This window comes from Myodes glareolus, chromosome 9 (assembly GCF_982192425.1).
Source record: "Myodes glareolus chromosome 9, mMyoGla1.1, whole genome shotgun sequence".
Lineage (NCBI taxonomy): Eukaryota > Metazoa > Chordata > Mammalia > Rodentia > Cricetidae > Myodes > Myodes glareolus.
Window position 1 is genome coordinate 63,745,814 of NC_142034.1, and position 14,371 is coordinate 63,760,184.

General features: G+C 43.6%; 1 protein-coding gene across 1 annotated transcript in view; it reads right to left on the reverse strand.

Moving 5' to 3' along the window:
• Positions 1 to 14,371, reverse strand: part of Gid4 (GID complex subunit 4 homolog) — a 24,836-nt gene continuing 10,465 nt past the window's right edge. Inside the window, exons 3-6 of the mRNA XM_085695015.2 lie at positions 12,426 to 12,533; positions 9,184 to 9,285; positions 7,113 to 7,243; positions 1 to 3,256 (exon numbers count right to left, since the gene is read on the reverse strand). Of these exons, the coding sequence (XP_085551141.1) occupies positions 3,193 to 3,256; positions 7,113 to 7,243; positions 9,184 to 9,285; positions 12,426 to 12,533 (405 nt within the window). The 3' untranslated portion in view covers positions 1 to 3,192. The remainder of the gene's footprint in view (positions 3,257 to 7,112; positions 7,244 to 9,183; positions 9,286 to 12,425; positions 12,534 to 14,371) is intronic.

The window sequence follows — 14,371 nt, forward strand, 5'->3', positions numbered from 1 at the left end:
CACACTGCTTAAATACCTTTATTATTTTTTTTAAAAATTATTTAGACATTGATAGCTCTGCAAAATACTTCTCCCATTGCAAATCTTCTAACCCTTTCCACAGGTCTTCCATAAAGAAACAAAATATTCATACTTTGCGCCCATTCAAATCTAATTTTTAAAAAACATTTAAGATTCAAAATCAAGTATTTTTCCTCCCCAGAACTTGTTAGTAATTTTAAACCACAATGTAACATACTTAATGGCATTTCTTTTTAAAAATTAGCTTATCAGTGACTATTTTATGAGGAAAAAAGATCCATTCAAGGCCTTAGAGAGAATATAAATCCCCTGCTTCTGAAAGCAGACGACACTGAGAAACAAATTGGCGTCCAACTTCACACTGCTAACAGAGCCAGCACACGACTGACTTCCTACTTAACGTCAGGAATGGTCTCCTTCCTTCTGGACTGCAGCTGAAATGCTGGACAATCTTCAAACGGATGATGGCTAGAGGATAAAGCAGGGCACGGAGGGCAATGGCTGGCCACAGCAGTGGAGCCTTCTGAGTGGAGGGTGAGACCAGCCAGACCGCTAGTCCCTGCCTGGGGCTGGCTTGCTGGAGTAGACGACAGTAGGAAATTTGCAGTCTGCACTTATTTCTCAGTGTTAGATACAAGTGTCAGTCAAAGATATTGCACAGTACCAGAGGCATGTAAACCACCAAGATAGCTTGGGAAAGTTACAGATGGAGACAAGTGCCCAGAGGTCCTTAAGGAACAGAAAAGGAAAAATCTTTGTCCATCAGGTAGGAGTTACTAAATGAAACATGCTTATTCCTGCCCAATGCTCAGGGGCAGACTTCTAAGCAGCAAGTCTTCAGTAGGGTTTGAAGGCTGCCAAAGGCATCCTTCCTTCATTTTCTAAGTACAACTGGAACACTTCCCTAGCTAAAAGAGAGAAAGGAGCAGGGTGTAGTGGCTCACACCTTAACTCTAGTACTCCAAGCAGTCAGGTGGATCTCTGTGAGTTCAAGGCCAGCCAGAGTTACAATGAGAACCTGACTCCAAAGAGAACAAAAGAAAAAAGGATATGTATGTGTGTGTGTGTGTGTGTCCCTAAGCTACAATCTGGCCTGCCCAGCTTACAAGAGAAACTGTTCATTGATGCACTACTTGAGCTGTACACAAGCCCCAGGTTCAGGCTGACTCCACCTACTGCTGAATGATACTTGCATGGTACACACAGGGTTGGCTGTCATGGTAGAAAGGACAGGCAGAGGAGTTGAGTGCTGCAGGGATAGAGTCAGCATTCAATCGTTAGTGTTGGCCCTCAGCGCAACTGCAGCGATGGTGCCCCTTGGGTATAAGCCAGGTTTTTCTCAAGAGAGTCAGTCACTGAATGCTCAGCTGAATTTTGAGGTCTTTTGTTTGGAGATGAAATCTAGGCTCACTTGAGACTGACCCTAACTCCTGGGCTCAGGCTTTTGCGTAGCTGGCCTATAGATGCATTACTGAGCCCAGCTTGCTGCTTTTCAAGGATAAGGAACGATGTGATTCAGTATTAGCAATGGACTTCTACCTAAGTCTTGGGATTTATTTTTATGGTTTCTAGGCCCTGATTTTACTGAATGGGTAAGTTGTACACTGTTTGCAGTCTTAAGACTACAGATATCACAAGTACCTGCTAGTTCCTTTCCTCACTTCTGCTCTTTTAAGGCTCCCTGAACAGTCAGTATTAGTAACACACAGCACAGAATAAGGATAGTCAACCTGCTCCCCTTGGTGCTCCTCTTCCCAGTCTTGGGAATGGAAGCTAGGTCCTCATATATGACAAGTCAGTGCTCTATCGGCTGCACTCCCGGCCCTGATGCTGTATTTATTTTAAAGCTTTTTCCTCTTGTGTTTGAACCTGTAAACCACCAGAATTCCCCCAAACCCTGACCATATCTGTGAACTACAACTGATGCCAACCTATAAGCTTTTTAAACATTTAGAAAAACCAAACCAAACCAAACCAAACCAAAACGCTCCCCTCCCCCACACTTTGGCACATGAGCCTCGAGTTATTTGAGCGCATTTATCTTTCCTGCCCACCCCATCTCGACATTTCCGTCATCCTTTCCGGAAAATGGAGACCCTTCTGCCTCTGGAAAAGGTTGTCATGACACACTGATGTTTTAAGTAGCAAAAGGAGGAGGCACAAATGCTCAACTGGCCCCGGAAACAGTTCTTGTGTTTAGCACTGTAATTTATGCAATGCTGAGAAACTTTTGTACCAGATGACTTGTTTTAAAACTGCTGGTTGATTAAATATACATATAGACATAGATATAAAAATCACTAAGTCAACATTTGCTGTTTTCAATGTGAAAACGATAAAATGTAATTCGGAATAATTGTGCATTTGCCATAGGGTCCTTGTTAAAGGTACCATAAAAATAATAATTTTGTAATAAAAAACTCTTTTATTTTAGTATTGCCCTCCAGTTCAGAAGTTTGGAGCAAATTTACTAAGAAAACAGTTTGGGAATCTACTCCCACCAGGGATCTGGAAGCCTTAAATTTAGTGATCCCCGACAGCAGGCCCAGGAAACCCAACAGCCATGTGCAAGTCTTGTACTGTTAGCAGTACAGGGCTCAGCAGAGCCCCCAGGCCCACAAAACATCCCAACTGGACTCAAACACTGATGGGGCCCCACCAGGGTCCCCTCCTCATCTCATTGGTGATAGATGCTGGGCCCAGTCAACTCCTCACATAGAGTTTTGGGGCACAAGGTGCTGGGCTCTGCCTTTCCTTGGGTTACCAAACAAGCAACTGGGGAAGGAGTAGGGCCTGGGTGGGGACCACTGAGCACCAAGGCTGAGGTGACCCAGGAGCTGACCTTCCACTCAGCTAGAGGCAGGCCGAGGACAGATGGTGATGAAGAAGTTAGCTGTGCAGGAAGGAAGTGCATTTAAGGTTGCTCAGAAACAGATGGTGAACACAATGCCACGGAGAGGAAGGAGGGTAGGAGGTGGACAGCTCCCTCTGCCTGCCTGCAGGTCGGCCATGTGCCTTGGGTCCTGTAGGTTAGCATTCATGCTTTCTGATGAAGTCTGCTCGTGAAGAAGCAGGAACACACCTTTCCTGGTTCTGGCAGGTACATAATTCCCTTGGCAAAGCTCTTTGTTGCCAAGCTCAGTTTTATTTGGACAGTGTTCTGAACCACTGTCACCGGAACTCATAGATGGGTGCACTGTGTTCAGGAACATGGGTCAGGTTGAGGGACTGATACCTGTAATAGGGGAGAGACAGGAGAGAAGCGTTTTCGTGGGTATCCTGAACAGAGAAGGCTGCAGAATTCCACTCAGAGCCCCTGACAATTATACTCAGACTGAGGTGCTAAACCATTTTTAGTTATGTATATAAATGTAGGGTCTCACTGAGCAGTGGTGGCGCAAGCCTTTAATCCCAGCACTCAGGAGGCAGAGGCAGAAGGATCTCTGTTTTAGGCCACCCTGGCCTACAAAGAGAGTTTCTGGACAGTCTGGGCTATTACACAAAGAAACCTTGTTTCAAAACCTCCCCAGGAAAAAAAAAGTAAGGTCTCACTATTTAGCTTTAGTTGGTCTGGAACTCCCCATGTAGATCAGGCTGACTCACAGTGATTCATCTCCTTCTGCCTTATGAGTGCTGGGATTAAACACATTAAACACGTCTCATTTTGTTATATATTTTGTGTGTGTGTGTGTGTGTGTGTGTGTGTGTGTGTGTGTGTGCGCGTGTGTGTGTGTGTGCCTGGTGCCTGCAGAGAAGAGAAGATGGCATAAGATCCCCTGGAACCGGAATTAAAGATGGTTATGAGCCACCAAGTGGTGCTGGGAATCGAACCAAAATCATCTGGAAGAGCAACAAGTTCTCTTAACTGTTGGGCCATCTCTCTAGGCCTCCATTTTGTTATATTTTTAAAATGAGGTCTCACTATTCAACTCAGCAATCCACCTGCCTCAGCCTCCAAGTAGTTAGGAATGCAGGTGTACACCACTATGTCTGCTGTGTTAATTCATCTTATACAAGTCGAGTTGCACCTATCTAGTTTGTTCCCTTTGTGCTATTCCACCAGTACCACGCAAAAGAACTGTTTTTAAGTAATTTGTTCTAATCATGAAACAACTGTAACACAGCTCACAAAAATAGGACCCTCAGGTAGGCGTGGTGACACAAGCCTTTCATCCCAGCATGATAGAGCAAAAGCAGGTAGATCTCTATGAGTTCCTACCCAGCCAGGGACACAGAGTGAGAACCTGTCTGAGATAACAACAGAACCCTGAGTCAGGCCTGGAGGTGCACGTCTGTAATCCTAGCTACCAGGGAGCCTGAGGCTGGAGAATCACAAGCTCCTGGTCACCTCAATTCATGACCACCACAGTAAATTATGTCTACAAACAAACACACACATACACAAACAACAAATGTAGCTCAGGTCCTAGGTTCACAAAACGGAAGGCAAAAACTAAAGAACAAGAACCAGGACCCAAATAAGCTCTAAGGAGAGATGGAGCTCACCACTACTTCTCTCTGACTTGTAATTCTGTATTTGTGTTTAAAGAATACCAATATGTGATATCATCGGACATACTTCATGCATAACAACTAATATTCCAATTTTCATAGTACTCAAAAAGACACTGGAGAGAAGAACCTCACAGCTTGTCATGAGTATCTCCCCACTCTCCATTGCTTCTTATTTCCTGAATCGCGGCTATAAGGTGGGATTGCCACAGGGCCTGGAGGTGTCTGATTCTTCCATCAGTAGGAATCTCAGAGGATCAGGAAAGAGGTAGACAGTCCCCATGTAGGGACAACTCCCGGGTCCATTTTAATTAATGTCTGAAGCTTAGCTCTCCCTCACTTGCTTCTCATAACAACAAAGAACGGTGAGAAGGCAGCTTATTTTTAATATATATTTTAAAATATGGGCTGAGGATGTAGCTTAGTAGTGGAGAGTTGGCCTAGCATGCATGGGGCCCAGGGTTACACCCAAGCACTAGAAGAAAAGAGAAAAGAAAATCAAGCAAGGACTATGAGGCCAGTGAGATGGCTCTGTGGTAATGGTGCTTGCCAAGTAGGCATGAGCAGTGAGTGTGAACCCACACAGAGGTGAAAAGAGAGAACCAAGTCCACAAAGCTGTCCTCTGTCCTCCATGTGAGCACCATGATACATGTACCCACATAAATATCATATACATACACATCATGTGCACACACACAAAAATAAAAAAAAATTTTTTCAGAAAGGCTGACAAGGACTTGAAAAATGGTCCAGCAGATAAGAGCATTGGGGTTTGGTTCCTAGTACCCACAAGACAGCTCACAACCAGTTCCAGGAGACCCAATGCTCTTTTCTTGCTTCCATGGACACCAGACATGCAAGTAATGTACATATACACATGCAGGCAAAACATTAGGCACACAAAATAAAAAAATTTAATTAAAAAAAAGAAGAAAGATGGCTCACTGTATGAACCCGAGTTTGGAAGCCATGTTACGGAAGGAAAAAGCCATCACCTTCTGTTGTGGCATACATGCTACCGCACAATGCGTACACCTACCACCCCACACCACACAATAAATAAATAAATGAGGTGCTGGAAAGGTGGCTCAGTGGTTCCAAACATATATTGCTATTCCAGAGGACCTAAGTTCTACTTCCAGCATCCATGTTGGGCTGCTGTCAACAGCCTATAAGTCTGGTTCTAGGGGATCCAACCTTTTGGCCTTTTGCAGGGCATCTTCACTCATATTCAAAGATGCACAAACAATAAAAAATTAAAAACAAATCTTTAAAGAAATGACACACCCCAAAGGCCTACGTACTAGTTCTTAGGAATATGCAGCATTAAGTGGCAGAGCTAACATGTGCTGGGGGAGCGACATGGACAAACTGAAGCTCTCAAGTCTTGCTGGTAAGAATGTCAAATGGCACCGCCTCTGTAGGAAGTTGGCAGTTCCTAAGAATGGTAAACAGAGACTTAGCATCCAATCAGCACTTTTACTTGTATGTATATGCCCAAAGTAGAAGAAAACAGGAACTCAGAAACTCACACACCTACATTCATAGCACTACAACTTTGATCAGCCAAAGATGAAAGCAACCCAAGAGTCCCTTCACTGACAGAAGGATGGACATTTGTTTAAATGATGCATAGATATGCAACGTAGAATTTAGTAACAAATAAAAGCTCTAGCCTAATAATAGTGGTTGTGCTGGATGATTCTATGTCAGCTTGGCACAAACTAGACTCATCTGAGAGGAAAGAATATCAACTGAAAAAGGTCTCTACGCGATCTGGCTGAAGGCAAGCCTATTGGGGGTGAATTTTCATGGCCTCTTGCTCATCAGACCAAGATCAAGTGCATGATAGGCAGTATCAGCTGGTAATTGCAAAGGTCACACTGTCTATAAGAGATGACATTAGAATTACTGCTAAATTTGTGAGGAATAAATATAAAACAATAAGGATTACTTTAAGTGTTCCTGAAAATGCAAGACTGCCTGAAAGTATAGACTGGGTGCTACTTAGTGTTAGAACATTTACCTAGCAGGTACAAGGTCCTAGGTTCCAACCCACATAAGATTACATCTCTAGAGTCTGTCTGTCTGTCTGTCTCTCGAATATACACACATTTAGAAATAAGACTAGAGAGATGGCTTAGTGATTAAGAAAACTTGTCGGTCTTACAGAAGATTCAGGTTTGGTTCTGAGCACCTGCAGTGGCTTACAACCATCCCTAACTCCAGTTCTTGAGGATTCAATGCCTTCTTCTGACCTCTGTAGGCACCAGGTACACATGTGGTATACATATGTATGCAGGAAATACATTCATACACATTAAATAAAAAGCTTAACTTTTTCACAGTATTTAGAAATGTTATTATTATTATTTTACACAATATCCACTTTCATTTCACTACTTCACGCAATAGATCAGAAAGAGGCCTTCTTCTATGTGAGATCATCTTAATGGCCTCGGTACAAAGAATACACAGAATATGGAATTTGGACAGAGGGAGACAGAGAATCTCTTTTAGATATTATGGCTGGAGTTGAAGGTAACTTTTGCTGTATTGTAAGTCTCAGGGTCCTTACCATTCTGAACTCCGATGGTAGTAGTAGCCCTCTATGGAGGCTGCTGACTTCTGAAAGCAGATGTAATAGAAGCCAGCAAAGGAAGCACCGCTGATGTCTTTGATTGTGTGGTCCGGGACAAGGAACTGCTCCTGCACATAGATATGGGAGCAGTCAATACCTTCCCTTTCAGTAAGACAGCAGAGGATAATGACTGCTAGAATAAAGGTCTGCCTGGTTTTTGGGTGGTGCTCATATGTTACTACAGTGTCCTACCTACCTCACTGTGCCCACAGGATCAGCCATGCCGAGGATGGATCATCACTGGAGATCAAACAGACTAATTAAAACTACTTTTCTGCCTACTTGTCTGACTACCTACCTCTTGGAGACCACTTGACAGAATAACCTGGAAATACATTTCAACCTGGTTTCTAGGAACTGCCCTGGGTTCTGATTGCCTCTAATAATGAGTCACATCTACTGAAGTCTGTGCTCACTCTGAGGCGAGAGTCCCTATGGCACCTCACCAAAGCTCTGCCCTGGTCAAAGTCACAAGAACAGCACCATCTGTGCCAGACACACCACAAAGACAGGCCATCTGCCATCTGTGAAAGGCTCATATTCCCTGGGAGATGGGGTCAGAAGACCCAGGGTTTTAGGTAAACCAAAATTCAACCGGAGTGACTCTAAGAGAAATTGTTTGGAGAAAACTAACTGTTTTAATTTACTTTCCAGTGCTAGGATGAAACCCAGGACTTTGAGTACACTAGACAAATGTTCTACCACAAACTGCACTCCCAAGCCTTTTCCAGGTTTTTTAAAAATGGATATTCTTTTCTGCCTTATTCAACCTTCAAAGTATCATTTTAAATTTTAATTTAGGGCTGAAGTCTAGCTCAGTTGTAGAACACTTGCCTGTTATCTGCAAAGTCTGAGTTACTCTGAGGGAAAAAATTAATTTAAACATCAATCCTAGTGCTTTAAAGGGTCAGTTGGCATGTTTCCAACTGTATAGCAGGCTGGGGATGGTGGCTTAGTATGTGCTAGTGTGGGTAGAGAGAGAAGTTCAGTATGTGCTGGATAACAGAATAGGCTGGATGGATCAACAGACATTGGGTGGCAGAAGGGGCTAGAAAGGGAAGTTCACTGTGTGCTTGCCTGTGATTGTCTAGTGAGGAAATGCTATCCCACTTTCCAAAGGATCAGCCACATAAGGCACAGACAGCAAGCGACCACTTTAGATGTCTGGTCTTTATGAAATCTACGTGTCCTATTCAAGTAGCTTTATTATATGCATTGGTGTTTTGCCTGCCTGTATGTCTGTGCGAGGGTGTCGGATCCCCTGGAACTACAGTTGCAGACAGCTATGAGCTGCCATATGGGTGCTGGGAATTGAACTCTTCTAGGCCTCTGGAAGGGCAGCCACTGCTCTTAACTGCTGAGCCATCTCTCCAGCCCCCTCAAGTAGCTTTCTTTCTCCTCACAGACCAGGCAATGGGGACTTGGGGTGGACAGGTGTTCCCAAAGTTCTTTTAAAACAAGTTTCATGGCTTTGCATTACTGTGGCTGTAGACAGCATACCGCCCTAGCTGAGAAGTATAGGACTCTCAAGCAAAAGGCCAATCCACTGAAGGACGAGAGGGAGCCAAGGGCCAGGGAGGGAAGAACTTGTGCTTCATTCCTGGCTTCTCATTTCCCAAGCACTGGGTAGAGGATGTGGCTGGAGAGCAAGTCACTCTGATGGCATTTAGCTCATGGTAGGACAGGATGCAGTGATGACTAAGTTTGAGGAAAGTTGCCCTGACTCCCCAGAACACGAGGATGACTCATCCCGGAGGCTCAGAGGATTCTTGTGTAGAATGAAAGGAAGAGGACATTGGGTCAGGGGTGTCTATGGGAATGAATATGCCCACTGCCCACTTAGGTGTGCTCTGTAGCCACCACAGCACTGCTGGCTACAAGGGTGTAGGGGACCTCGCCATGAAGACACATGTGATAAGGGAAGGCATAATCTGCAAGAGGAATATGTGTGGGTGTTCTAGGACCTGGCATGTGGGAGTTTGAGGAGATAGCCTGGGCAGAACCTTACCTTCCACCTCATGAAGACATAATCACCATTTTTCAGTTCTTCATAATCAAAGTCATCTGAATTAAATGATTTTGCATACTGATAAAAAGCCAGAAACTTGCCCTAAAAACAAAACAAAAGAGTCTCAGTGATCCATTAACACGAGGAAAGGTGGGTGCCTGAGGACATGACACCTGAAAAGGACAGATAAGTGGACAAGGCACTACTACACTGTGTCCAGTGAGCACAGCAAGAAGGAAAAGTCAAAGGTGGGAATGGGCACAGTTCTAGAACACCCTACTATCAGATGGGTTAGCGAGATTTCAGCAAAGCAATAGAGTAGCGCTGGGCATAGTTACCTTAATCCCCAAACTCAGGAAACAGGCAGATATCTGTGAATTTGAGGCCTGCCTGGTCTACATAGTGAGTTCCAGGACAGCCAGGGCTACATAATGAGACTCTGTCTCAAAAACAAAAACAAAAGACAAAGAAAGAAAATACAGAAGGGCAAGGAGAGTCATGGTGAGTTCCAGCAATGAGGAGGTTGAAGAATCAAGAATTCCAGGTTATTTTCAGCTATACAGGAAGGTTAAATCCCATCTAGACTACATAAGACTATGCTAAAAAACAAAACCAGTGCTGGACATGGGTGTGCACTTTTAATCCCAGGACTGGGGAGGCAGTGTAGAGGATCTCTGAGTCTGAAGTCAGCCTGATCTACATAGCAAGTTCCAGACCAGTCAGGGCTGTATACAGAGATCATGTCTCACCCAAACAAAAGACAAACACACAAAAACAGGCCTGAGGAGATGGCTCAGTTAGTAAAGGCCAGGGATGGTGGTGTGCACCCAGAATGCTAGAGCTGCTCTCAGCTTAGTGAAACTCTGCCTCCAAACTGTGCAGAACTACAGAGGAAGACATCTGGTGTTGACTTCTGGCAGTGTGTGCATGCACACCCTCCAACACACATACTCAGACACTGGCTTGTTTTTTTTTTTTTTTTTTAGTGTGTACATCATAAGAAATAAACTGAAAAACAAAGAACAGGACTGGAGAGTTTGCTCAGTGGTTAAGTGCACTTGTTCCTGGTTACCAGTACTCACACACATACATGTAGGCAAAATATTCATACACATAAAATAATAAATCTAAAAACAAAACAAAAACCAAAGAGTCATTCTGAGCCACATCAGAGGAGTGGGTATAGGAAAGCCAGTGCTTGTGTTATAACATTGGGTTTGTGCCAGCTACTCAGGTAGCAACCGAGAAGGAGCAATATATGTATATGTTGTCATCTCTTGGTACCTGCAGAGGATGGATTCCAGAATCCTGTACAGATACCCAAATCCCAGACACTCAAGTCCCTTAGATAACATGCCTTGATCTGTATGCAGCCTGTATACATTATCCTTCTATACACTTTCAATTGTCTCTAGGAAGCTGGGATGCAGTGGGGATGCTTGTAGACAGTTGGACTGTACTGTGCAGAAAAAAAGTGAAAATAAAACACCTTGTGTGTGCTGAGTAGAGACACACTTTTTCTTTTCTTAGTTTTTTGAGGCAGGGTCTCTCTGTGTAGCCCTGGTTGTCCTGAAACTCACTCTGTAGACCAGGCTGGCCTCCACTTACAGAAATCTCCAACTGCTTCTGCCTCCCAAGTACTGGGATTAAAGGTATGCGCCACTACCAATTTTTTTTTTTTAAACGGTTTTTAAGGTATAACCCTGTCTGGTCTGGAACTCGCTACATAAACCAGGCTAGCCTCAAACTCACATTAGTCTGCCTTCTTCTGCCTCCAGAGTGTTGAAATTAAAGGCATACACCACCATGCCTGGCAATATATATATATTTAATTTTTATTTTATGTGCATGGGTGTTTTACTTATATATGTAAGCATGTGCACCACATGTGTGCCAAGGAGGTCAGAAGAGGGTAGGCAGGCCCTAGAACTGGAGTTACAGACAGTTGCAAGCTGTCACATGAGTGCTGGGAACAAAACCTGAATTTTTTGGAAGAATAGTATGTGCTCTTAACTACTAAGCCATCTCCTCAGTTTGAGGCAGAGTATTTCTTACTATCATTTTCTTGTACTATGCGGGAGAATTAATGAGTTACCGTCCACAAACAGTTTCAATCTACAATCATTTGAATACACAAAGTGCAAACTCATGGATATAGAAGGACCCAAAAGTACCTGTCTTAGTGCTATTCATTGCTATTACAGATTTTTTTCTTCTAGCTTGTTTTTTCAAAGCACTATAATATAGCTTGATATGCTAAGTCATAAATGTTGTCATGAAGAGGTGAAACGTATGGAATCCTGACCGCAACGCCAGCTATAAGTGTTGCCAACAGGTAAACCTGAGGAGGCAACAGCATGGCTAACTCTGGACTGCAGCAGGGAAGTGGTAGCACAGGCAGTTTATGCACACTGTGAACTCAAGGTAAACAAAGCAAAACCGTAGCTCAAAAACAAAACCAGCTGGGCATGGTGACATACACCAGTTATTGCAGCTCTGGGAAGGCTGAGCAAGAGGATCACCTAGATTTTCAAGCCAGTCTGGGTTACAGAGGAAGATACTACCTCAAAACAAACACCCCTCTCCACATTAGTTGACTAAGCCAAAGGCTAGCGTGATAAGATGAAAAACCAATTTTTGAAGATATAAAACGGGTAAAGACCCAAACATATACCAGGGAAAAGACCCCAGGGCAGTCACTCTAAGCTGTTCTGACATGCCACCATTGGGAAATAAAGGCATTGCGCACGTGACTGCTAAGGACAGGGAATGAATTTCTCAAGAGAGTCTGAATGGTATGTAGGTTAGGTCTATTAGGATGAGAATTCATTCCCTGTCCTTAGCAGTCACATGTGCAATGCCCTAATTCCCCAATGGTGAGCATGTCAGAACAGCAATGCACTCTGCCCTTGCTGGGCCTCGTGAACAACATCCCCATGGCAGGCCATCCAGAACATGAGAGGCAACTGCTACCTATTTCATAGGGTTTCATCAAACAGTGACTAGAAAGGAACAGTAGATAAAAGATAACAGAACAGGGACACGGCCCAGGTTCTAACAGTCACACAGAGCAGTGCACAGACCTGAAGGACTGTTCTCATCACCTGGTATTTATGAGAAGGATTGGCAGACCTGGGGTAACTGTGGCTTGGATTCTAATTAACTCCTGCTGGGCCCCAGGTCTAGGCCTGCCACTCTCTAGATGTCTTCTGTTGCCCAGGGCAGAGCACAGCCTTACTCACCCAGTGTTTCCGATCAACATCTTCATCTGCATCCCATTTACGAGTTAAGAAAGGGTGTTTTTTGCTTATTATTTCTCCTTCAAAGAAGGTCGTAAGGGTCGGATATTCCTACAGCAAAAGTAAATATCCAAGTAAGACATTAAATGTGAATTTCTGGTTGTTTTTGTTTGTAGTATGCGGGTATCTAAACCCAGGGGTCCCTGCACTCCCACTAAGCTACACAACCAGACCCTGGATGAGCATATACTTTGGTCCTACTGATGGGACCTAAGACCTCAGGCCACCCGACATGTGCTCTCATTTCCTGCCTATCTCACCTTTCAGAGATAACCAATCTTACTACAATTTTTTTCTTTCTCTCTCTCTCTCTCTTTCTTTCTTTCTCTCTTTCTTTCTTTCTCTTTTTCAAGACAGGGTTTCTCTGTGTAGCTCGGACTGTCCTGGAAATCAATCTGTAGATCAGGCTGGTCTCAAACTCAAGAGATTCACCTGCCTCCTGAGTGCTGGGATTAGCCACCACAGCCTGGCTCCCATTCCATTTCTTAACAGTGAGCTTTAAAATACACAAATCTAACATCCTTCAAAGCCTCAAACTCCTATACTAACAGTACTGAGCTGGGTTTCTCATACAGACATGGATGTACACAAACTGAAGAATAAGATGGGAGAGTTTCCTAGATGAAAATCCAATCCATGTTAAAAACTACACCAGTCCATCTTTGGGAAGGAGTATAGAAGCCAGGAAGTCCAAAGGATATTTTGTTTCAAAGGGAATAATTCTATGTTGAGTTCTTAAACACTTTAGGCAGCATGTGAAGGTAACTATAATACCCCCCCAAATATAGTAAATGACAATGAATTGGATCTATCATAGTCAGAAGTTACCAAAAAGAATCATTATTTTATATAGCTGACATTTTATTATTTTATTTTTGAGACAGTATCTGTGTAGCCTGGCTGTCCTAGAACTTGCAATGGAGATCAGGCTGGCCTGGAACTCAAGAGATTCACCTGCTTCTGCCTCCCAGATATATTTGATATTTTAACAGTTATGAGAAAGCATAAAGAACAATAATACAGGAACAAAACTCTATCAGTTTGTTCTCTGCACCACTCTAATTATGGTTTCAATATACTAGGATCATAAATTGATAAGGTATCAGTTGCACAACTCTGTGACTATACCAAAAGCTCATCATGAATTACACACTTTTTCCAGGTGTGCTGCTGCACACCTGTTACCCTAGTGCTCAGGAGTCTAAGGCAGAACGATCATGAGTTAGAGGCTAATCTGAGCTATAATAACGAGACCTAAATACAATAGGACTATGGTGTAATGTCTGCTTCAAATACCAGAAATTTGCATTTTAAAAGGATGAAATGTGAGCCAGGTGTAGTGGTGGCGCACGCCTTTAATCCCAGCACACAGGAGGCAGAGGCAGGTGGATCTTTATGAGTTCAAGAACAATCTGATCTACATAGTGAGTTCAAGGACAGCCAGAGCTGCATAGTGAGACCTGTCAAAATAAAACAAAACAGAGATGAAACACATGATGTGTTAAGTCTGTTTATAAAGCTATAATGTGGAACTAGAGAATACAAAGCATCCTGTGGCCTGCTGAGGCCTCAAGCACCATATGCCACCTTTTACTAAATGCCCACACAAGAATGGCACAGCTCCGTGCTGTACCTGGACGGACTACTTTGGAAGGACACGGGCCCAGTAAGGCCTTTCTGCCTACAGATCTGAGCTGTGCCAGGAAAGATAAATCCCTGTGAGCTGACCCAAGTGTAAGGTCATGCCAGTACCCTCCCTCAGAAAAGAGCTTCCCTTAGTAGGGAAACTTGCTCTGGGAAGAACTCTTAGCTGTCAGCGCTTTTGTGTACTGTTCCCAGATTTCTACTTCAATTTCTGAGCAGTTTCCTACAACCCAACTAATTGGCTT